Here is a 24616-nt window from a genome sequence, read left to right as displayed (position 1 = left end):
ATACTGCACTCTTTGGACGTTCAGACAACTTGGATTTTATTTAGACAGGACTAAGCACAGTGTCCAGAGTTACAAAAATACATTCGGAAACATCTAACTGTGCTAAAAACAATTCAGTCAGGAAGCCCTACGAGTCCCTAATGTAAAATTTAAGTTTCTTGAACAATCGGATTAAGTATAAAGTTTAAGTATTCTGAAACTGTCTGTCTTAGTACGCTTATTTGAAATAAGTCTGAATGGAGGGTTGTATGGATTTTTGTGGATTTTAGTAATTGCAAAACATTTCCCTAAACTAGAGTTAAACACAAGCATGAAATACAGCTCTTCAGATGTGCTATTATTCATCCCTTTCTAAAGCATGTAGTAAAGTCTTTCTTTTCAAATTGTTTAAAAACATCTGCTGACACTTTTGTAATGGTTGCTGTTTTGCAATTCAGACTCAGTAGCTTTAACATAATCAATTTGTTCCATAATAACAAGCCCTGTCCCTTTTGTCTGCTTTCATGATTCTTAAAGATCTGTCAATAGTAAGGTCATTTAGTGCTGAAAATTCTCCTGGTGTCAAATTAAACCATTTCTTTAAGTATTACTAGTCATATGTCTAATATCATATTCGCAGACCTGTAAGAATGTGCTAAGGGAGCTATTCAACCCATGGTTAAACACATCATTTCTTTTCGGGGGCAGGTTATTAACAGTGGTTTCATCTGTCACCCGAGTGTCTGTTACATTCTGCAAAACCTCATTAGAACCATTTATAAAGTCAGTATTGTCATTGTTTTGCATGTTCAGAGAAAAAGCATTTTAAGTTTAACTTCCCAACATACAAGCGCAGGTCTATCAAAACATCTGCTAAATGTGCTTGTTGTGCTGGTATGTATGCGAGACCTTTATTTAGTAAAGACAGGTGATCTGACTACAGCACTCTATTTGAAAGGTTAAAAACAGAACTTTTCAATACGTTCATGTTGCTATTAGCAACAGAATCATCAGAAGACGACGTGGCAATTCCATTTAATAAATCCGAGCACGGCTCCGGGTTGTCATGGGGCGACCCAGATTCTGAAATCTCCATGAGTCTCTGCCCCCTCCCTCTAAGTCCTGAGTCCATTCTTTTGCCTGGGCGGAGAGTTCTGTCTGCATCCTGCCTGGAGATGAAAGGGGTTGAGGTAATTTCATTCAAGTTCTGAACTACCTATGAGTTGTTACTGACATCTGCAGCAGGGCTGGGAGGTGAAAAGGCAAGAGGTTCCCTGTAATTATCTGGTGCATTAGGCGTGAAGTGTGAAGAGAAACTTTGTATCCATTGTGCTGCTGAAAACCATTTGCCTTTGAAAATGATTCAGTTGTCTCTGCAAATTAGGAAGTTTATGCAGATACTGTCTTTGAAGAAACCGCTGGTTATTTTAGTAGTGGAAACAGATTAAGCAGCCCTATTGCCATATTGTAGTAAATCCCTTTGTAATTTACCTTGTTTAGTCTATATAATAGTAGCAGGGGCCGCCATGGTGGTGCAGCGGTTAGCGTTGCCACCTCACAGCAAGAGGTTCTTCAGTTTGATCCTCTGCTGGGGTGCCTTTTGTGCGGAGTCTGCATGTCCTCCCTGTGGTCGCGTGGGTTTCCTCCCGCATCCCAAAGACATGCTGTAGGTGGATTGGACACACTAAATTGACCCTAGGTGTGAGTGTGTGCATGTGTGTGTGCCTTTTGTGGAAGGTTGGGCGCCGGGCTGGCAACTCAACACTGTAAAACTCCACTGCCAATCATGAGCGGAGAGGTGATCCGCTGTGGCTACCCCTAACTGGGAAAAGCCGAAAGAAGACTAAGCCTCTCAGAAAATCTGAACAGCTGCTAATTGGCTTTGCTGCAGAGGGGAAGGCCATTTCAAAGCAAATAATTTCTAAATGGATAGCCCATTGCATTAATTTCTGCTATAAGTACCAGGGAAAAGCTACCCCACAGGGGATAAGATCACATTCCACCAGGGCTGCATCTACCTCTGCAGCCTTCCTCAGAGGAGTCCCTACCAGGGACATCCTAGAAGCTGCTACCTGGAGCTCTGTACTTACCTTCACCAAGCATTACCACATGCCTATTTTTTCTAAATCCAGAGCTGGTTTTGCCACTGCAGTCTTGCAGGGCTTAATAGCTGGTCCTAATGCTCTGACTTCCTCCTCCCTTCCTTAGCTTTGGGAATCAACTCAAATGTAATGACTGCAACAGTGAAACACGAAGAACATAGTACAGTTGTGTACACTTGCCGTAAATGTAGATGTTGGAGTGTATTCACTGTTGCAGTCCTGGTTACTCTCCCTCCAGCCCCCTGACTTCTCTTGGCTCTGCCTTTCCTTCTTGTTTGGTGTATTTAAGCTTTCTGGTGTATTTGCTTTTTGATGGAGGTGTAACATAACATGTAATTGCTTCCCATTGTGGGAGAATCTGCCATCTGGGGCAAGAAAAACTGATGTAATGGCATTGGCTGCATGTTTTATACCCCCTGATGACCTGACGCCATGGAAGAAGAGACCGCATTCGACACAGGACTCTGGTATTCAGGCTGGCTGAGGGCTACCTGCAGACAGATAACCCAAATGTAATGACTGCAACAGTGAATACACTCTAACATCTACATTTATGGTAAGTGTACACAACTGTACTTTTTCTGAACCTGCAGCTGAGGTGGAACTGAAGTGTCTTTTGGAAAGCACTTTGTGGTGGCAGTTTACCTCAGCAAGTAAGATTTCAGAACTTCAGGCCTTGTCACTTAAACCTCTGTATTTGGTGTTCCACAAAGGTGGAGCTGGTTCAAAGGGATACCCCAAGTTCCTTCCCAAGGCTGCTTTGGATTCAGTCTGACTTGGAGCGATTTGCCAGTTATTCCTAATGTTTCAAACAAAGAAAAATGTACTTTACAATTAGAAGATATTAGTCATTTAAAATTTATTTGCACTGTACCAAGGATTTTAGGAAAACTGAACATTTCAGAGGTTAAATTGGGTTGTGTTTCTCTAAGGTCAGACTGTCCAGGTGGATGTCTGGTTTTTGTATCCCTTTCCTTTGCAAAGCTAAATGACTGTCGGTACCTCACTAACGTAAAGCTCATCCTGTGAGAGCTGTTGCAACTTCCACATTTCTCTTTTGTAGAGCTACTGGTCCACAAGGTTTATTTCCCACTACAAGCTGTGTTTGCGGTCTAGGTTCCAAGCTTTGTTTTGGGCCCACCATTCTCTGGGATAGCTTTTGTTGAGGCCTCCTGGAGTTTTTACTGGCTGGGACACTGTCCCAATAATTGAGGCAGACAGGAAAGCCCATAGCAGATTTGAAACTTGGGTACTTGACCATAACACTATGGTCAGAGTAAGACAACACAGGTAATCTCATTTTCCATCCCCCTGCCAGATTGTCACCTTTTGGGTTCTCCATTTGACCATATTGGATCAGTGTACTCTGACTTCAGTAAAAAATAAATAAATAAATTCAGATCTCTGTTTGGTGATGTAATGTGTTTTTACTATAGGTAGACACACTGGAGGAACTGTGAGGGCTGAGTGGAGTTAGGGAGAGGGAAGAAGCTTGAGCCTTGGATCTAATGGTCAAAGTTGCTGGCATTGGATTTGGGCAGATCAAACACTCCCAGCAGTTTAGGACTGAAGACCCTGATCTGGCATTATGGTATGTCAGAAAAATGAGGTACCTAATGAAATGATGCCCATAGGCTGGTGGCTAATAGTGAGCAACAGGAGGCTGATCATCCTTATGTTCCTCTAGATTAATGTAAAGGTTATTTGTAGATTAGGGTCAAACTCTCTGCCAGAATGTTTTTCAAAATTGGTAACATTTGCTAACAGTTTGAGCTGCCAGTGCTATGCAGAGAAGTAAATACAAACGCTGTCAAGTACCACACCTGTACGTGTTAAGCTTGAATTCACGTTAAGTATTGCTGTACATTGTAACGTATTGTAAATTAAGTGCCATGATGTACTTTCCACCCGATGGACTAAAATTGACTGATTTTAAGCGGCTTAAACTTCTGTCCACATAATGCTACTGAATTCTCTTCTGTCATCACTCAAGGGCTAACCATTGCTATAGTTTAGCTGCCTTTATTCACAGCTACATTGTTATATAATATAAAGTTCATTGTTCCAGACTAATGTAAACTGCTTATACTTCTGATTTTAACTTTGTTAGCTTATGGTGCCAGAAATAAGCAAACTACCCAGACCTCTTGGCGCACACAGGTTCATGAATCGCCACCCAGGATAGGCTGAGTCAATGTAGTTGGGGTAAAATTTAGTTTGTGAGGCTCATATTTTACTTGTTTTATGAGGTAGTCTGAAATGAATGCATTGTGTTGACTTTCTTATACGTTTTCTTTTCAGTGCTTCTTCGGGTGGGGGAGGAGGTAGGGGTGCACCTCAGCAGTATCCCAAGTCTGCCAGTAACAGGTATGTATTATCTGGTTCTCTGCAGTTTCATGAGAGGCTTATGTGGAGTGCCTTGGACTTGTGCTCATGTGTGATATGTGCATTTGCTTTTACAGATTTAATTGTGCTGAATTTTTCAAAGTTTGCACAGATGTAGTCCAATTAAGAGTAGTGTATGTGCACATTTGTCTTCTGGTACTGAATGTATCTCAAACTTGGTTGTATGCAGGTTAACTTTGTCCAGTGTAATAAACCTTTTTCCACTCTTGCTGACTTGGATTGCAACTTAATGTAAGCTTAGTTTTTTTTTCCTTAAAATTGCTGTTTCATACTTGGCATGCTGGTACAGGGCAGGTACTATGGAGACTGTAGCAGACTGTTGAGGGCACCCTTGAAAAGGCTTGAATATTCTAAGGCTTGGTGTGTTGAGCAGGTGCAGTGTTATGTACAGAGCTGCGTGCACCATTCTGTGGTGCATTTTCCATTTTAGTATTTTTAGGCTGTATTGAATGCAGAATTAGTCAATTTTTGTACACACATTTTCCTTTCTGCCCAAATTAGTGAAGTACTAAATGTGAAAACTAGCTCAAAACAGCTGCAGGGAAGTGAATGCATGTTGCCATTCACACTTGCAGCACAGCATCCTCCTTCAATCCACACAGCTGCTGACCTAGGGCTTCACCTGTGAAGAGATTCATTCCCCCTACTTAAGATATGGACACAGTTTTGAATGTTGTGATTTTAATGGGATTTGTTTTTGGGTGTGTTGATGGCACTTAATAGGTTTCTTCAATTTTCATGAGTGGCTTATTTTGAAGTGATCAGGTATTGCTTGCAGCTCTGACAAAAATTAATTAGAGGGAGGTCTTCAAGATTTTGAAAAGTTTGGCTGGAGGTGCAGTTGAGGCCTGAAGCTACTCTAGTTGGGTGGAAAGTTAGGCTTTTAAGTATGAAGTGCGGAACATAGCATGTATGTATCTTTTGGAAAGCAACAGTTTTGATTTAAATTTTTTGTTTTTGGGAGTTGGAGCAGTCTAAGAAAGGATGAGAGGAGGCCACAAAGATGATAAGGAGGTGAAATGGAGGGTATGGTTATGATAAAAATATATTGTTTGTACAGAAGAGACGTGGCACAATTTCCTATGGCACCGAACTATTTTTATTTATTAGGTGTTGCTTTAGCTTGTATTTAGTCATTCAGGTTGCAGATTAAAGTGGAGTTGGGGTGGTGGTTTCAATCCAGTGTGAATATAGGGAGTATCCTGTATTGTTGGGTGTAGTTCTGGAGAGTAATGATTTTTGTCAGTGGAGTGTAGACTTGTAGGTAAAGTTGCAGAACATTTTTAAATTTTGACTGGCTTGTCAGTGTCTTGTTAGAATTTTAACTTTTGTCACAGGTTCAAAATTACTTCACTTAATCTTGCTTATTTTGGCCTTTAGAGAACCACTTTAAGATCCTGAGCTGGAGTAAGTGAATCCATGTCCCTGCAGATTGAAATGTATTGAGACAGTGTTGCTGCCTTTTGTGTGCGTGTGTGATCACATTTTTCTCCTGTTCCTTTTCCATTTTTAAATGCACCTGCTGTTTTCTTAAAATATAACCAACTTGTTAAATTTTTTGTAACTGACATGTTCATCGTGTTTCACTGTTGCAGTCATTACACTTGGGTTATCCTGCTGGCAGGCTACCCACAGTCTGCCTGAATTCCAAAGTCCTGGTCCGGTGTCTGTTGCTGTCGCCTCTTCCCTCACGTCAGAGCGCCAGGGGTATAAAAGATGCAGCAGACGCCATTTTCTTCAGTCTTTCTTGCCACGTGGTGCCCGAAGCAAAAGCAGTTGGCAAGTGCCGGTCGGCCGACTCCTGAGATTTTTGAAATTTGAATTTTAGATCCAAAGTCTTCTACAAAGCCAAGTACCCCATTGGGGAAACTTTTTTTTCTTGTTCCAGACCGATGTCAGAAAAAGTTAATTGTATTTCTTGTGGGAAGCAAATACCTCATAAGGATTTTCATTCTTACTGTATCCCTTGCCTAGGCCCTGACCACGACGTTGCTAGTTGTCGGTTATGTGCTAGATTTAACCAACGCACTAAGCGTTGGTACGATTTTGCTTTTTATTACTTTGGCCGAAGGATTAACTATATAATGCCGTAACAACCGATGACCGGAATTCATAAAAAGCGCAAGGAGAAAGAAAAGGACAGGCATCCGAGGTCCAAAACAGACGATGAAGCCTCTTCTAGGCCAGTCGCCGGTGCTCCAGTGAGGTGCTTTCACAGCCCCTGACACCCGCTACCTCAGAGCCACAGGCCGCCTCCGACTCCCACGTGCAGACAACTAGGCCTCTGGATACTCAAGGTATTGGCCCTTCTGAAATTAATCCCTCAGATGGGTCCGGAGCCGCTGAGTAGGCATCGGCTTCCGAGGGTGTTTTCAGACCTACACAGCTTTATATCAAGCTTACTTCAGCATCCAAGACAGTCTAAAACAGATGTTCATCGTGTTATACTGTTGCAGTCATCACACTTGGGTTATCCTGCCATCAGGCGGTCCCGCAGTCGGCCGAATCCCAAAGTCTTGGTCCGGCGTCTGTTGTCGTCGCTTCTTCCCTAACGTCAGTGCGACAGGGGTATAAAAAGGGCAGCCAACGCCATTTTCTCCAGTCTTTCTTGCCGCGCGGTGCCCGAAGCAGAAGCAGTTCGCAAGTGCCGGTCGGCCAGCTCCTGAGATTTTCGAATCGAATTTCAGCCCAAAGTCTTTAAAGCTAAGTACCCCATTGGGGAAAATTTTCTTGCCTCAGACCGATGTCAGACAAAGTTAATAATTGCATTTCTTGTGGGAAGCAAATACCTCCTAAGGATTTTCATTCTTATTGTATTCCTTGCCTAGGCCCAGACCACGACGTCTCTGGTTGTCGGTTTTGTGCTAGGTTCAACAAACGTACAATCAGGCGTCGGGCAGAATTCACCCGACATTATTTGGCAAAAAATTTAACTCTAGCATGTCGTCGGAGCAACCGACATCAGCAATGACTAAAAAACGCAAGGATAAGGACAGGCAACCAAGGCCAAGACCAGATACCGAGGTCTCAGCAAGGCCTGCTGCCGGTTCTCCGGTTTTCAGCGAGGCGCCTACGCAGCCCCTGACTACCGCTGATTTAGAAATTCTGACGGCCTCCCAGACCGAATCAGCTGGGCCTCAGGAGCCAGTTCCATCTCGCCCCTCGGACGCCAACCCTGACGGTGATCCGGAGATTTTGGACAGGCCTTCGGTTTCTGAAGGTGTCTTCAAACCTAAGTCTTATGCTAAACTTAAAGCCCCCTTAAAGTTAGGAAACCGGGTCCACAGACCCCCCCCCCCCCCCCAGGCCCCTATGCCTAAAAAACAGATGCTCAAGATGGCTGAGGATTTAATTACCCTTATCAAGGGTTCCCAACCCCCTCCTGACAAAAGGCCTAGACTGGAGGAGGATTATCCTTCCTCTGACCAAGTATCCATTTCCTCAGCTAACTCTGAGGACCAGGATTATTCCTTCCCTCCTTCTGAAGACTCTGATGCTGAAGAGACCATTCCCTCTGCCTCCCCCCTGAAGACTACTCTTTTTTGGGGAAACTTTACACACCATGAGGGAACACTTCCACTGGGAAGGCCAAGATTACTCTGACTCTAAGAAAAGACTCCGTGAGTTTCTTCTTCTTCCACAGCATAGACCCCTTGCAATTCCTCCAGTTTTAGACATTTTGGATGATGTCTACACCGAATCTAGTGTAAACCCAGACTCCTTACCTCCAGCACCAGCTAAACCAGACAGATACTACCGACTTCCTGATCCTCATAAGTTTCTATATAAAAGCCCTGTTGCAGACCCCAAAACCATTTCCCAGGGTCCCAAAGGGGTTAAGGCCTCTACTGCTAAGAATCCACTACCTTCTGAAAGAGATTCCAGAGCATTAGAAAGATGGGGGAAGAAAGTGTATACGTCTGGCACTTTGGCCATGAGGGCCTTAAACTGCCAATTCCACATGCTAAAATACCAGCAGTACTTGGTTATACAGTTAAAGCAGAAAATGATCCCTCAGACAGATCAACCTGATTTCAAAGAGATGCAGGATTTGCTACATGCAGCAGAACAGGTGGGAAAGCATACCTTACAGTGTGGTTTTGATTCATTGGAAGCCTCATGTAGAGCAGCTGTCACAGGATCTGTAATTCGTAGACATGCTTGGCTAAAAGAGCAAGCCTTACCAGAACATGTCAAAGCAAAGTTATTGGATGCTCCATTGCAGAAATATGTGTTTGGTGTCAAAGCAGAGGAAGTCTTAAAGAAAATTGAAGAAAAGGCAAAATCTATGCAGACAGTCAAAGATTTTTTTTACAGGTACAACCTTTTCGTTTCAGCAGAAACTGGCAATCAAAAAACTGGTCCTTTCCTGCATCAGACAGACCCCAAAGGGGTAGGTACAGACGCCCCAGGGGCAGAGGCCAGCCACAAGGTTCTTTCAGGCCTAGACAATGGCATACAACAACTCAGAGGTGGAGACGAAAGATCTCAACCCTTCAGGAAACAAACACAATGACTTCCCTCTTCGCCTGCCAAGCAAAATTGCCCTGGCAGCACCTTTGGGAGGAAGACTGGCTCTATTTCCACAAAATTGGTGCATCATAACAAAGGACAAATGGGTTCTGGATATTATTACCCGAGGCTGCAGATTTCATTTTCACACTTTACCACGGATGAGAGGCATGCCAAATCTGCCTCCAAACCAACGAGCAGAGGCACAAACGCAAATTTCAGCTCTCATGGATATGAAAGCAATTCAGAAGGTACCTACAAAGGAGCAAGGTCAAGGTTTTTACTCTGCTATTTCTAGTACCAAGAAAGGACAAAGCCTGGAGACCCATTTTAGACCTCTCAATTCTAAACACATACCTGGAGGTACCCAGATTCAAAATGCTCACACTACAGCAGCTTCTTCCTATGCTGGGCAAGGAGTCTTGGCTGGTAACGTTGGACCTCAGAGGCATACCTGCATGTCCCTATCAGACAAGATTGCAGAAGATACCTCAGATTTTTGGCAGGTACAACGCATTATCAATTCTCTGCATTGCCCTTTGGCTTATCTACTGCGCCCAGAGTATTTACGAAATGCCTGGCATCAGTAATTGCATATTGCAGACAATGAGGAATACAAATTTATCCATATCTGGACGACTGCCTGATCCAAGCGGACAGCAAGGACATTCTATTACAACGTCTGGCATTTGTAACAAAGTTGCTAAGTTGCCTTGGGTACACAGTAAACAAAAAGAAGTCAAAGCTAATACCCTCATAAGAGATAATATTCCTGGGTGCCAGCTTAAATACAACAGTCCAGATGGCTTACCTCACGCCAGACAAACAAAAACAACTGACTCAATACTCCAAAAAGATGGCAACTTTTACCCAGCTCACTGCAAGGAAAATCCTGCAGGCGTTGGGGTTCATGGCATTTTGCATTCAACTAGTTCCATATGCAAAGCTGCATATGAGGAAATTACAATGGTACCTGAAAAGTGTATGGGCTCAACACAGGCACAGCCTCGAAACAAGTACACCTCTCATTCCTTGCCTTCAAAAAGAGTTCTATGGTGGGCTCAAACATGTCAAATAAACAAGGGTCTTCCTTTTGTCTTGCCTCCAGCAAACCAAACTGACAACAGATTCTTCAGACTACGCCTGGGGAGCACACATGGCAGGACAGTGCATAAAGGGTAAATGGTCTGCAAAACAAATGCATCTGCACATCAACCAAAAGGAGATGCTAGCTGTGCAAAATGCACTGACAGCCTTCAAGGACCTCTTGCATCCAGGACAACTACTAAGGACAGACAACACCACAGTTATGTGGTACATAAACAAACAGGGAGGAACACACTCCTACCCTTTATGCAGACAGGCAATGACCTTGTGGAACACAGCATTGACTTACCAAGTACAACTGCAAGCACAATTCCTGCCAGGAAAGGAAAACATATTGGCAGATGAATTAAGCAGAAATATGGCAGATCCGCACGAGTGGAGACTACACCCACAAGTATTTTCAATGATAACTCAAAGGTGGGGACGCCCAGACATAGATCTGTTTGCCTCCCCCAACAATTGCCAACTACAGAAATTTTGCACAAGGACTTATCATTCCCTAGCCTGGAAAGTAGACGCCCTATCATTCAGTTGGACAGCATTGACAGTCTGCCTTTCCACCACTACCTCTATTGACCAAGGTATTACTGAAAGTCAGATCAGAGAGACCACAAATGATCCTCATTGCTCCGGACTGGCCACATCAGCACTGGTACCCATTACTAAGGAACTTGACTCTCAGCCCTCCATGGATCTTACCTCAATTCCCACTTCTGTTGACTCAGTAAAACTCTCAGATCCTTCACAGTCAGCTCAGGACTTTAAATTTAGCTGCATGAAGAATACCTTGAATTCTCAATCAACACTTCTTTCAAAGGATGTCCTGAATGTCATTTTGGAGGCCAGGAGGCCCAGCACCAGAAAAACTTACTCAGACAAATGGAAAAGATTTTGTGCATGGCACCAGGCTAAAGGCCAAAATCCTGGGATACCAAACATTCCTCAAATACTGCAATACTTAACTGAGATGCTACACAAAGGCCTTTCTTTCTCATCCATTAAGATCCATGCTTCGGCCATTTCAGCTCAATATAATACGGATCCTCCCATATTCTCACACCCTTTACTAAGGCAGTTTCTCAGAGGGGCTAAGAATATAAGACCCCCCAGAAAAACCCCCAATGCCAGCTTGGGACCTCAACTACGTTTTAGAAAAATGAACACTGCCTCCTTTCGAACCAGCCTTCTCAGCAGAACTACTATACTTGTCATGGAAAACAGCTCTGTTGCTGGCTGTCACCTCAGCACGCAGGGTCTCAGAACTACAGGCACTCATGGCAGTGGAACCTTTCATCATTTTCCATCAGGACAGAGTCTCTTTATTTAACTAACCCTACCTTTATGCCAAAGGTAGTATCCAGTGTGGCTTTGAATCAGACCATTCATTTACCCACCTTTTATCCAAACCCCCAGAATAAAGGAGAAAAACTCCTTCGCTCTTTGGACATTCACAGACAGCTACGTTACTATTTGGATAAGACAAAGACCTTCAGAAAAACTGACCAACTCTTTGTATCCTATGCTGCAGGTTCACAAGGAAAGGCTATTTCAAAACGGACCATCTCCAAATGGATAGCACATTGTATCCACTTTTGCTACTCGCACCATGGGAAAGCAGTGCCTGTTAATATTAGGTCCCATTCTACCAGGGCTACAGCAACCTCAGCAGCCTTTCTCAGGGGGGTTCCAACCAAGGACATTCTGGAGGCAGCTACAGTTCAGTTCACACCTTTACCAAGCACTACTACCTTCCATTATACTCAAAAACCAGAGCTGGTTTTGCCACTGCAGTTCTGCAGGGCATCCTAGCTTCGCCTAACGCAGCTTAGTACCAGCCACCCATCCATAGCTTTGGGATTCAACCCAAGTGTGATGAATGCAGCAGTATAACACAATGAACATAGTACAGTTTTGTACCTACCATAAATGTAGATGTTCGAGTGTATATACTGCTGCAGTCCAGGTTACCCTCCCACCATCCCCTCTACATTCCAGGGTGTTATAACTCCATGTACATCAATCAATTGGATGCATGTCTATATGGTGTATTTGCTAACAGCTAGTACTATTGTTTATCTACTAAGGCATTTTTGCATAGTTATTTGGATTGCCTTCCTAGTTGGGGGCACCTGGCATCTGGGGCAAGAAAAACTGAAGAAAATGGCGTCGGCTGCCTCTTTTATACCCCTGTCACACTAACGTCAGGGAAGAAGCGACGACAACCGACGCTGGACCAAGGCTTTGGGATTCGGCCGACTGCGGGACCGCCTGACGGCAGGATAACCCAAGTGTGATGACTGCAGCAGTATATACACTCTAACATCTACATTTATGGGTAGGTACAAAACTGTACTTTTTAAAGACAAGGAAACAAGTACAGCATTCTCCAGGATATGCCTAAGAAACAGATGCTCAAAATGGCCGAAGACCTAATTACTTTCATCAGGGGTTCCCATCCCCCTCCTGATAAGAGGCCTAGGCAAGATACTGAATATGATTCCTCTGATCAGGTTTCCATTTCCTCTGACTCCTCTTCAGAACAGGGATACTCTATTCCTCCCTATGAGGATTCTGATGCTGAAGAATCTATTCCTTCAGCTTCTCCTCCTGAGGATTACTCATTTGGGGGAAACCCTGCATACCATTTCAACAATTGGCTTAAGTACTGGTGTCATTCAAAGGGGATCCAATGCCTGTCAGCTTGGGATGATATGCTCGACAAGCCACGATGCTTCGCTAGGGACTGCTTGCACCTGTCACCCCTGGGCTTTCGGATATTGGCAAAGGCTCTTGCTACCCCCATAGTGCCTTTTTTAGGCAAGGCTCAAAAGACAAACCCACCTCCATAGGTATCACAAGGGATAAGAAACTAAGAGTAATGCTACTCAACGCCAGAATTCTAAACCTCAAGATGCATGCACTGAAAACTCTCCTTAGCATGGAGAACATCGATATCTGTGCAGTAACAGAAACCTGGTTCAGGGCTCCCGAGAGCACCCCAGCACTACCAGGTTATACCTCATACCATGCTTTTCGGACCCAAAACTTGGACTGAACCACAAAAGGAGGGGGAGTATTGATATTCATCAGATACCCACACCTCCAGGTTGGTGGCAAAGCACGAAGCATCAGAGACCATCCATGTGCAACTAACAGTGGGTAAAACTGCCTTCCAGTTTATAGCCTGCTACAGACCACCCTCCCAAACCCAGGAACCCCACTCGGCCTTCCTGAGAACACTGGAAAATATGAAGGTCTCTCCAAACACCATTATATTGGGTGACTTCAACTACCCAAACATAGACTGGGAGCATTACTCTAGCTCCAACACCCTAGCCCAAAGGTTCCTAGAATTTATAAACTCAAATGCTATGGAACAACTTGTTACCACTCCCACAAGAGGGGAAAACATACTGGACCTGAAGTGTATCCATCACTGGTAAGATCAGACCATAAACTAATCTCACCGGATATTCAAATCCCGACCCCACCCCCTGCCCAGAAAACCACAGTGAAAAACTTCTCTAAAGCAAATTTCACACTCCTCAAAACTGAGGTAGAATCCTTCAAAGCCCCCGGGCCTGTGGAAAATACGTCCCAGACCGCAGAATCCTTTATAAATGCATTCTGTGAACACCTTCAGGAATGCATGGATCATGCATTCCCAAATAAAACCAAGACCCAATCCTCCAAAGGCAGATGTCCTGTCTGGTGGACCCCAGCCATAAACAAACTATACAATAGAAGGAGGAAGCTACTAAATGATAGAGCAAAATCTCAAAAAGGGAAGGCATCACTGATCAGTATTGGCAAAAAACTACGGGCACACATAAAATTGTCTAAGGCCAGCTTCGAGAGAAAAATTGCACAGGACGCTAAGGATAATCACAAGGCTTTCTTTAGTTATGTTAGGAACCTGGGTGGTAATTCCCAGATATGCTCAGAATTAGTCCAAAATGACAAAAATACACGAACCCACAGACATTGCCAACATCCTAGCTGACAGGTTCAGTGCAAACCCCAAAAGGGCAAATATCTATTCCAGCAGAGTGCTGCTCCCCTGACATCTCAGATGCTCAGGTAAGAGCCGCCCTCTCCAAAGCAAAAAACACAGCATCAATCGGACCAGATGGTGTCCCGGGCTGCATCCTACATGAAGAGCTAAACCCAAACATAAAACTACTGTTCAATCTCAGCCTTACTACAGGATATGTACCCAAAGAGTGGCGTACAGCAACAGTGGTCCCTCTCCATAAAGGTGGTGCCTCAACGGATCCTGGAAACTATCGCCCCGTAAGCCTGACTAGCTTGGTCTGCAAAGCTATGGAAAGGATCATCATGGACCTCATAAATAAAGATATTGGGGACCTACAAACACTGGATCCTACCCAGTTCGGCTTTAAGGGCAGATCCTGCCTCTTAAACCTGGTTGATTTCTTTGAAACAGTCACCAAGGCCATTGATGAGGGGAAGGTGGTCCACACAGCCTACCTGGACCTCGCAAAAGCCTTCGATACAATACCCCACTCGGGCATTATAGATGAGCTCACCAGCTTAAATATAAACCCCTATGTCACTAGATGGATTGCAAACTGGCTCAAGGACAAGAACCCACATGGTTAGAATTGCTGGAGCCATGTCAGACTCCAAACCAGTTACAAGTGGTGTCCCACAAGGCTCAGTCCTGGGACCTCTGTTGTTCGGTATATATTTCTCAGAGGTACAGGCCAACACGGAAGGACTGTGGCTGACCAAGTTCGCAGATGACTGCAAACTGGGCGCCATAATCGACTCTCCAGTCGACACAAGCATCCTCCAAAAGGGCCACATAGAAACAGACAACTGGTGCCAGAGCCATAGCCTCAAGCTAAATGCCAAAAAGTGTATAGTCATCCCCTTTGGCAAAAACTAAGTGCCCACAAATTACCACATAGGTGGTAATCCATTAAGTACAGAAGAAGTAATTAGGGACCTGGGGACCCAAGTTGATAGCAATCTCTCATTTGACAACCACGTGGCCAAAGCCGTTAGAAAAACATTTTATGTAGCCCACCTAATCATGAAGGGATTCACATCTAGATCAGGGGACGTCATCGTGCCTCTTTACTCATCCCTCATCAGGCCCATAATTGAGTACAATGCCCCTTTTGGGATGTACCTTACCAGACACTTGCAGCAACTGGAAAGACCCCAAAAGTACCTCACCAAGAGGATCAAAGGGCTCAAACAGATGCCATATGCTGCCCGGTTAAAGAAACTCCAGCTCTACTCAGTGGCATATACCGCCTGTTCAGAGGCAATCTGTGCCTGACGTATAAAGCCATGTCCAACCCGGAATTAATGGACATGCTGCACCTCAGAAAATCCAAATCCCATCGAGCTATGCGCTCGAGAGACTTGAAACTCAGCACTGAAATAGTACATGCTGGAGGGACAGATTCATAACCCAGAGGCTCCCTTCACTCTGCCTAACCTGGACTGGGATTTTATTCCAGAGTCCCTCATTGACTCTCTTCAAGAGGAATCTTGATGAGTGGATGGGAGATCGTAGGTTTACCCTGGGTATCACTTCTGTGTCACTGTTGGACAGAGGCACAGTATACTAACCTCGAAAAAGGGCATAGCAAAATAAATTTAAAATGGGTGGCGAAAGCCAAACACTTTCTGGCTAGGCTTATAAATGCCCTAGGGCAGATAGCCTAGTATGAACCTATGAACCTATGAGCCATGAGGGAGCATTTCCACTGGGAGAGCCAAGATTATTCAGATTCTAAGAAAAGGCTTAGAGACTTTTACTTCCTCAGCACAGACCTCTTGCAATTCCACCTGTTCTAGACATTGTAGATGTATTTCCAGAGTCTGGCCTGTCTCCTGACTCTTTACCTCCTGCACCTGTTAAGCCGGACAGAGACACTACAGGGTTCCAGATTCTCATAAATTTCTATATAAAAACCCTGCTGCTGACCCAGAAACTATTTCTCAGGGTCCCAAAGGGGTCAAGGCTGCTACTGCTAAAAACCTGTCCCCTCAGATAGAGATTCCAGGGCACTGGACAGATGGGTGGAAAAAGTCACTTCTGCTACCTTGGCTGTAAGGGCTTTAAATTGTCAGTTTCATATGCTCAAATATCAGCAGTACTTAATGTCTTTGTTAAAACAGAAAATGTTGACAAATTCTGAATGTTCTGAGAACAAAGAATTGCAGGATTTATTGCATGTAGCTGAACAAGTGGGAAAACCTACTTTGCAATGTGGTTATGATTCACTGGAGGCCTCTTCCAGGGTTGCTGTAACAGGTTCTGTTATTAGAAGGCATGCTTGGTTAAAGGAACAGACTCTGCCTGATCATGTTAAAGCAAAATTATCGGATGCTCCATTACAGCATGATACTTTGTTTGGTGTTAAGGCAGAAGAGGTGTTGAAGAAAATGGAGGATAAAACTAAAACTATGCAGACAGTGAAGGATTTCTTACAGGTACAGCCACCCAGATTTAGCAGGAACTGGCCTTCTAAGAATTGGTCCTTTCCCGTGTCAGAGAGGCCGATACAGACTCCCTAGAAGCGGGAAACAGCCCCAGGGCTCATACAGGCCCAAACAATGGGGTGATTCTACCTCCAAAAGCGGAGAAGACAAATCACAGCCATATAGGAAACAGTCCCAATGACTTCACTCTGCCAACGCCAAGCATTTCTCTCTTGGCAGCACCCTTAGGGGGAAAGCTAGCACTTTTTCACAGAATTGGCGCACGATCACACAGGACAAATGGGTCCTAAACATGGTCTCTCAGGGCTACAGGTTCCACTTTCACACCCTTCCAAAGGCAAAAGGTATGCCAGACTTGCCACACAATCAATGGGCAGAGGCACAAAAACAAGTAACATTTCTCATGGACATTAGGGCCACTCGGCCAGTGCCACAACAGGAGCAGGGACAAGGATTTTACTCGAGACTTTTCTTAGTACCAAGAAAGGACAAAGCATGGAGACCAATTCTGGACTTGTCTATTCTAAATACTTTTCTGGACGTACCAAAATTCTAAATGTTGACTCTGCAACAGCTTCTGCCCATGCTGGGAAAGAAGGCTTGGCTTGTAACTTTGGACCTCAAAGAGGCATACCTGCATGTCCCAGTAAGACGATCTTGCAGAAGATGCCTCAGATTCATAGCTGGCTCGGTGCACTACCAATTCTCTGCACTGCCGTTTAGCTTATCTACTGCACCCAGGGTCTTCACAAAGTACCTGGCACCAGTAATTGCATTTTGCAGACAGAGGAATTTGAATATATCCCTACTTGGACGACTGCCTTATTCAAGCAGAGACCAAAGACATTTTACTAAAGCATCTGGCGTTTGTAAAAAGATTACTAATTTGCCTAGGGTACACAGTAAACGAAAAATCAAAACTAGTACCCTCTCAAGAGATAATATTCCTGGGTGCAAGCTTAAATACAACTGCCCAGATGGCTTATCTCACGCCGGACATACAAAGGCAACTGACTTCTTACTTCGAAAGCATGGCAACAAAGACCCAGTTATTTGCAAGAAAAATTCTGCAGGCTCTGGGCTACATGGCCTCCTGCATTCTGCTAATTCCATATGCAAGACTGCATATGAGGAAACTACAGTAGTATCTAAAAAGTGTTTGGACTCAACCTTGCCACAGCCTGGAATCATTTAATTTCACTCATTCCCTGTCTACAACAGGAGTTTCGATGGTGGGCATAGGCCTGTCACCACAACGAGGGACAGCCATTCACTTTACCCACAGCCAGGCAAACACTAACAACAGATGCGTCCGATTATGCCTGGGGGGCCCACATGGCAGGAAAATGTATTCAGGGCACATGGCCCCCAAGCCAAAGGCATCTTCACGTCAGTCAAAAAGAGATGCTAGCTGTACAAAATGCCCTGACAGCCTTCAATGACCTACTTCATCCAGGACAGCTGCTGATAAAGACGGACAACACCACAGTTATGTGGTACATAAGCAGGGGGGGCACACATTCCTACTCCCTCTGCAGACAAGCCATGATTTTGTGGAACACAGCATTGACCTACCAAGTACACCTGCAAGCACAATTCCTGCCAGGAAAAACCTGCTCTGGCAGACGAACTAAGCAGAAAACTCATGGATCCTCACGAGTGGAAACTAGATCCACAAATCTTCAGCATGATAACAAGTAAATGGGGATGCCCAGACATGGATCTTTTTGCCTCCCCTCACAACTGCCAACTTCAGAGATTCTGCACAAGGACTTATCACAAACAAGCATGGAAAGTGGATGCCTTGTCATTCAGCTGGAACAACCTTACAGTATATGCCTTTCCTCCACTGCCTCTCTTCCCAAAGGTACTCCTAAAGGTCAGACAAGAGAAGCCACAAATTATACTTATTGCCCCAGATTGGCCACGCCAACACTGGTACCCTATCCTAAGGAGCTTGTCTCAAGGCCCAGCCTGGACATTGCCTCAAATTCCTCATTTGCTGACCCAACAAAACTATCGGATCCTGCACAGCCAACTCAGAACCCTAAATCTAGCTGCATGGCGGATAGTGTAACCATTCAGAATACACCTCTCTCTAAAGTGGTTATGGATGTTATTTTGGAAGCCAGGAGGCCCAGCACCAGGAAATCTTATGCAGAAAAATGGAAGAGGTTCTGCGCTTGGAACCAGGCGCAAGGAATTGACACGCTTGTACCAGATATTCCTCAGATTTTACAATATCTGACTGAGTTGCTGGATAAAGGCCTATGCTTCTCATCAATTAAGATCAATGGCTCTGCCATTTCAGCTCATTATAATACAGAACCGCCAATTTTTTCACATCCATTGCTTAGGCAGTTCCTCAGGGGGGCAAAAAACATAAGACCTCCAAGGAGAGCAGCAATACCTGCATGGGACCTCAATTTTGTCTTGGAAAAACTCACACTGCCTCCTTTTGAGCCATCCAATACAGCTGAGATAAAATTCTTATGGAAAACAGCTCTGCTCCTAGCAATACCTTCAGCAAGAAGAGTCTGAGTTACAGGCATTAATGGCTGTGGAACCTTTTATCTTCCATCCGGACAGGGTTTCTTTAAGGTCAAACCCAACATTTATGGTAAGGTAGTGTCCAGTGTGGCTCTTAACCAAACCATTCATTTGCCTACTTTTTATCCAAACCCACAGAATAAAGGGGAGAGACTTCTGCATTCTTTGGACATATACAGACAGCTACGCTTCTACTTGGACAAAACTAAAGTTTTCAGAAAGACTGAGCAGCTTTTAGTGGCATATGCTGCAGGATCACAAGGAACGGCTATCTCAAAGCAGACTATTTCAAAATGGATAGGACACTGCATTCGTTTCTGCTATTCACAACATGGCAAATCAGTGCCTAAGGGCATTAGACCACATTCTACCTGGGCAGCAGCCACCTCAGCAGCCTTCCTCAGAGGAGTACCAACTAAGGATATTTTGGAGGCTGCAACTTGGACTTCAGTGCACACTTTTACAAAGCACTACCACTTACCTCTTTACTCTAAATCCAGAGCAGGCTTTGCCACTGCAGTTCTGCAGGGCCTTATAGCCACTCCTAATGCTATTTTAGACCCAGCCGCCCTACCTCAGCTTTGGGATTCAACCCAAGTGTAATGACTGCAACAGTGAAACCCTATGAACATAGTACAGTTGTGCACCTACCGTAAATGTAGATGTTCGAGTGTATTCACTGTTGCAGTCCAGGTTACCCACCCACCATACCCCCTTCTTTGCTGGGACTTCTCTGTATTTCTCTATCGTATACAACCTATGTGGTGTAATTGCTTGTAGATGAAGGTATTGTGTATGTTAGTGCATGCTTTTTATTAGCAATGTTTTTATAGCCTACCCTTTTGGGGACACCTGACATCTAGGGCAAGAAAAACTGAAGAAAATGCTGTCAGCTGCATCTTTTATACCCCTGGCGCTCTGACGTCAGCAACCGACGCCGGACCAGGACTTTGGAATTCAGGCCGACTGCGGGTAGCCTGCCAGTAAGATAACCCAAGTGTAATGAATGCAACAGTGAATACACTCTTAACATCTACATTTATGGTAGGCACACAACTGTACTTTCTCAAGGTGTATAAATATAAAAGTGCACAACAGTGCAAGTAGCATCACACCCGGTGTCTGCTCCACTAGTGTTAATGCAGTAGTCCAGAGTTTACAGCATTTGAGAACGCTCTCTCTCGACCCAGTTGTTGCTTTGTACATAAAGTCAGTAATTTGATAGTATTTTTAGAACCCAAGGTGTGCTGATTTTGCTGCTTTGCCACAGACTTAAGGCACCACACCTGTCTTTAAGCTTATTTTCTGGAAAAATCTACATGGTAGCCTCCCACTCTTTCTAGAGTTAAATGTGTATAATTGTATGAAATTACTATATGTTTAATATATACTGCATTTGAAGTGTAATGGAGTCCTGAATAGTTTAAATGACACTGCCATTGTACAGCACGTATAATGAATGCCTTGGAATAAATGAGCCCTTAGTGAAATAGTTTTCACTAACCCGTAAGGCACTGGTGATCTGAGTGACAGGCTTGGTGTTTTCTCTTGGATCACTCTTCCATCGTCACCTACACATGAAATGGAGAGACGTGTAGCATGTCTTTTCCTACAGGTAAATGTGTTAATTTGGCTTCTGAATTGCTTTAGGCTTTAGCCACTGAATTTAGATCCTGCCAAGTCCAAGCTTTTTTAGTGCACCTCACAGTGGCAGTTGAGGGGAATTAAGTGTGGGGAGGTTTGCTTCTCGGGAGGTAGCAGTGGAGGAGTTTGGTAAAGCTTCTGTGGGGTTAGAGTGGTGATTGTTTGTGGTACCGGATAGTAAGCTGAAGTGATTCGCTACAAGTTGACTCGTCTGAGACCAGAGATTAGTATTCTGTAGCAGGAAGAAATGGACTGTAAGGTTGCTCCTTTGTCTTCTGATTGAATGGATTGATAAGGTGCAAGTACTGGAATGACTGGGCAAGGTCCTGGCGAAGAGCAAAGGAGAGGTCTATTATTTCTACCACCTTCTAGAGGACACTATAAGGTTTAGTGAGGATACAATGTTGGAGAGGAAATTTGGCTTTTATAGGAACTCTTGCCTTCATAGAAGGGACTTCAGTCTACTTGTCATTCTCACTGGCTACTTTCCTGGGTAGTTCTCCTTTGGTTGATATTGGTGGTGTAGTCTGTGTAACTTTCGATAATTGAGACACTGGCCCTGTAACCTAGAATGTTAAAGCAGCTTTAGACTTCTGCCAGAATGTAGTATTGGGGGGGGGGGGGGGGCAGCACTGGATTTGACCATCCCTGCAGCTGTTAGGAGGTGGAATCCCACTTCCTCAATCTCCATGACACTAATAAGCAGTTTCTGACTCTAGAATTGGTCCTTTGCCTCCCACACTTTACCTCTCTGGGTACTGACTGACTTTTGCTGATGTTTTTTCAAAAATACATTGTATACTGGTGACATTGTTGTAGGGAGAAGAGCTTTAAACCAGATGTTCGTGTTACCCTGCTGCAGTCATCAAACTTGGGTTATTCTGTCGTCAGGCGGTCCCGCAGTCGGCCGGATTTCCAAAGTCTTGGTCCGACGTCGGTTGCTGTCGCCTCATCCCTGACGTCAGTGCGCCAGGGGTACATATATTGCAACAGACGCCATTTTCTTCAGTCTTTCTTGCCGCGCGGTGCCCGAAGCAGAAGCAGTTCGCAAGTGCCTGTCGGCCGACTCCTGAGATTTTCGAATTCGAGTTTCAGACCGAAGTCTTCTATAAAGCGAAGTACCCCGTTGGGGAAACTTTTCTTGCCTCAGACCGATGTCAGAAAAAGTTAACAATTTTATTTCTTGTGGGAAGCAAATACCTCATAAGGATTTTCATTCTTATTGTATACCCTGCCTAGGCCCTGATCACGACGTCACTTCTTGTCGTTTTTGTGCTAGATTTAATAAACGTACTATTAAAAGATGATTTGATTTCGCACGACACTTTTTTAGCAGAAAATGAAATTATATCATGCCATCGGAGCTACCGGTGTGCACAAAAAGCGCAGGGAAAAGGATCGACAGCCCAGGCCTAAGCCCGATTCCGAGGCCTCGGTTGATCCGGTCTCCGGTACTCCGGTTATCAGTGAGGCTCCGACGCAGCCTCTGACTACCGCAGTTGAGGAAACCGAGACCGCTACGGATATTTTGACGGAATGTACTTGGCCGACGCAGCCTTTTACTTCAGGCCCTACCGACGAGTTACCTTCCAAGGACGCCAGTACTTCTGAAACACCTTCGCCTTCTGAAGGCGTTTTCAGACAGATGACTCTCAGTCAAAATGTTTTCTAAATCAAAGACTCCTTCCAAATTGAAAAAGGCTTCACTTCCGTCTCCTGTTCAAGGCCCTATGCCTAAGAAACAGATGCTCAAGATGGCTGAAGATCTGATTTCTCTTATCAGGAGTTCCCAGCCTCCTCCTGACAAAAGGCCCAGACAAGAGGAAGAATCTGCTTCCTCTGAACAACTGTCCATTTCTTTGGATTCCTCTGAAGACCAAGACTATTCCTTCTCTCCTTATGAAGATTTTGATGCTGAGGACTCTATTCCCTCAGCTTCCCCTCCAGAAGATTACTCTTTTGGGGAAACTTTACACACTATGAGGGAACATTTCCACTGGGAAGGTCAGGATTACTCTGATTCCAAAAAAAGGCTCAGAGTTTCTTTTACTCCCCCAACACAGACCTCTGGCCATCCCTCCTGTTTTGGACATTGTGGATGATGTTTATTTAGAATCCAGTTTCAACCCTGATTCTCTGCCTCCTGCTCCGGCCAAGCCTGACAGATACTACAGAGTTCCTGATTCCCATAAATTCCTTTACAAAAGTCCAGTAACTGACCCAGAGACTATCTCCCAGGGTCCCAAGGGGGCTAAGGCTTCCATGGCAAAAAATCCAGTACCTTCTGAAAGGGATTCAAGAGCACTAGACAGATGGGGGGGAAAGGGTTTATACCTCAGCCACTTTAGCTATGAGAGCTCTAAACTGTCAATTTCATATGCTTAAGTATCAGCAATTTCTGATCTCTCAGTTAAAACAAAAGATAACAACCCTTCCTCAACAATCTGAATTGAAAGAAGTACAGGATTTGCTGCACGCCACCGAGCAGGTGGGCAAACATACCTTACAATGTGGGTTTGACTCTTTGTAGGCCTTCTGCAGAGCAGCTGTCACTGGATCAGTTATACGTAGGCATGCCTGGTTAAAGGAACAAAGTCTGCCTGAACATGTTAAAGCAAAACTACTAGATGCTCCCTTGCAGCAGGATGTTCTTTTTGGTGTTAAACCTGAAGAAGTTTTAAAGAAAATGGAAGATAAGGCAAAATCAATGCAGACAGTCAAAGATTTCCTACAGGTACAAACCCCTCGCTTCAGCCGAAACTGGCCAACCAAAAATTGGTCCTTTCCAGCCACTGACAGGTCTCAGAGGGGTAAATACAGACGCCCAAGGGTCAGAGGACAACCACAAGCTCAGTATAAGCCTCGCCAATGGACCACTCCAACCCAGAAGGGAGGGGAAGACAGGTCTCAAGCCACCAGAAGGCAAACTCAATGACTTGCACCTCAGCTGGCCAAACAAAGCTCTTTTGTCAGCCCCCCTGGGGGGAAAATTAGCATTATTTGTAGACAACTGGCACATTGTCACAAAGGACAAATGGGTCCTAGACATAATTTTGCGAGGATACAGATTCCACTTTCACACCTTACCAATAAAAAGGGGAATGCCAAACCTGCCACAAAATCAAAGGGCAGAGGCTCAAAAACAAATTACAGCTCTCATGGCCATAAGAGCCATTCAAAGGGTACCAACTCAAGAGCAAGGACAAGGATTTTACTCACCCAGGAAAGAAAATGCTTGGAGACCAATTCTGGACCTTTCAATTCTAAACACTTACAAGTTCCCAAATTCAAGATGCTAAACACTACAGCAGCTACTTCCCATGTTGGGCAAGGAAGCATGGCTGGTAACGTTGGACCTCAAGGAGGCATACCTGCATGTCCCTATCAGAAAAAGTTGCAGAAGATACCTCCGTTTCATTGCAGGTTCAATCCATTATCAATTCTCTGCACTGCCCTTTGGCTTATCTACTGCGCCCAGAGTATTCACAAAATGCCTGGCACCAGTGATTGCATACTGCAGACAAAGAGGAATACAAATATATCCATACCTGGACGACTGCCTCATCCAAGCAGAAAGAAAAGACATTCTCATACAACATCTGGCTTTTGTGAAGCATCTACTAATTTGTCTGGGGTACACAGTAAACGAAAAGAAGTCAAAACTAGTACCCTCACAAAAAATGACATTCCTGGGTGCCAGCTTGGACACAACGGCCCAGAAAGCTTATCTTGCACCAGACAAGCAATTACAACTGACTCAATATTTCAAGACAATGGCAACAAAGACCCAATTAACTGCAAGAAAATTTCTGCAGGCTTTGGGCTTCAAATTC

The 24616-nt window shown here is 44.5% G+C and overlaps 1 protein-coding gene across 1 annotated transcript in view; it reads left to right on the top strand.

The window, feature by feature from the left end:
* Positions 1-24616, top strand: part of EIF4G2 (eukaryotic translation initiation factor 4 gamma 2) — a 1765983-nt gene that overhangs the window by 248847 nt on the left and 1492520 nt on the right. The window contains exon 3 of the mRNA XM_044059276.1: positions 4383-4448. Within this exon, the coding sequence (XP_043915211.1) occupies positions 4383-4448 (66 nt within the window). The remainder of the gene's footprint in view (positions 1-4382; positions 4449-24616) is intronic.

The sequence above is a fragment of the Protopterus annectens genome, chromosome 17.part0, assembly GCF_019279795.1.
Source record: "Protopterus annectens isolate FY-2018-M chromosome 17.part0, PAN1.0, whole genome shotgun sequence".
NCBI classification, from domain to species: Eukaryota; Metazoa; Chordata; order Ceratodontiformes; family Protopteridae; genus Protopterus; species Protopterus annectens.
The sequence above is the reverse complement of the archived record's forward strand: the minus strand, read 5'-3'. Positions and strand labels throughout refer to the sequence as shown.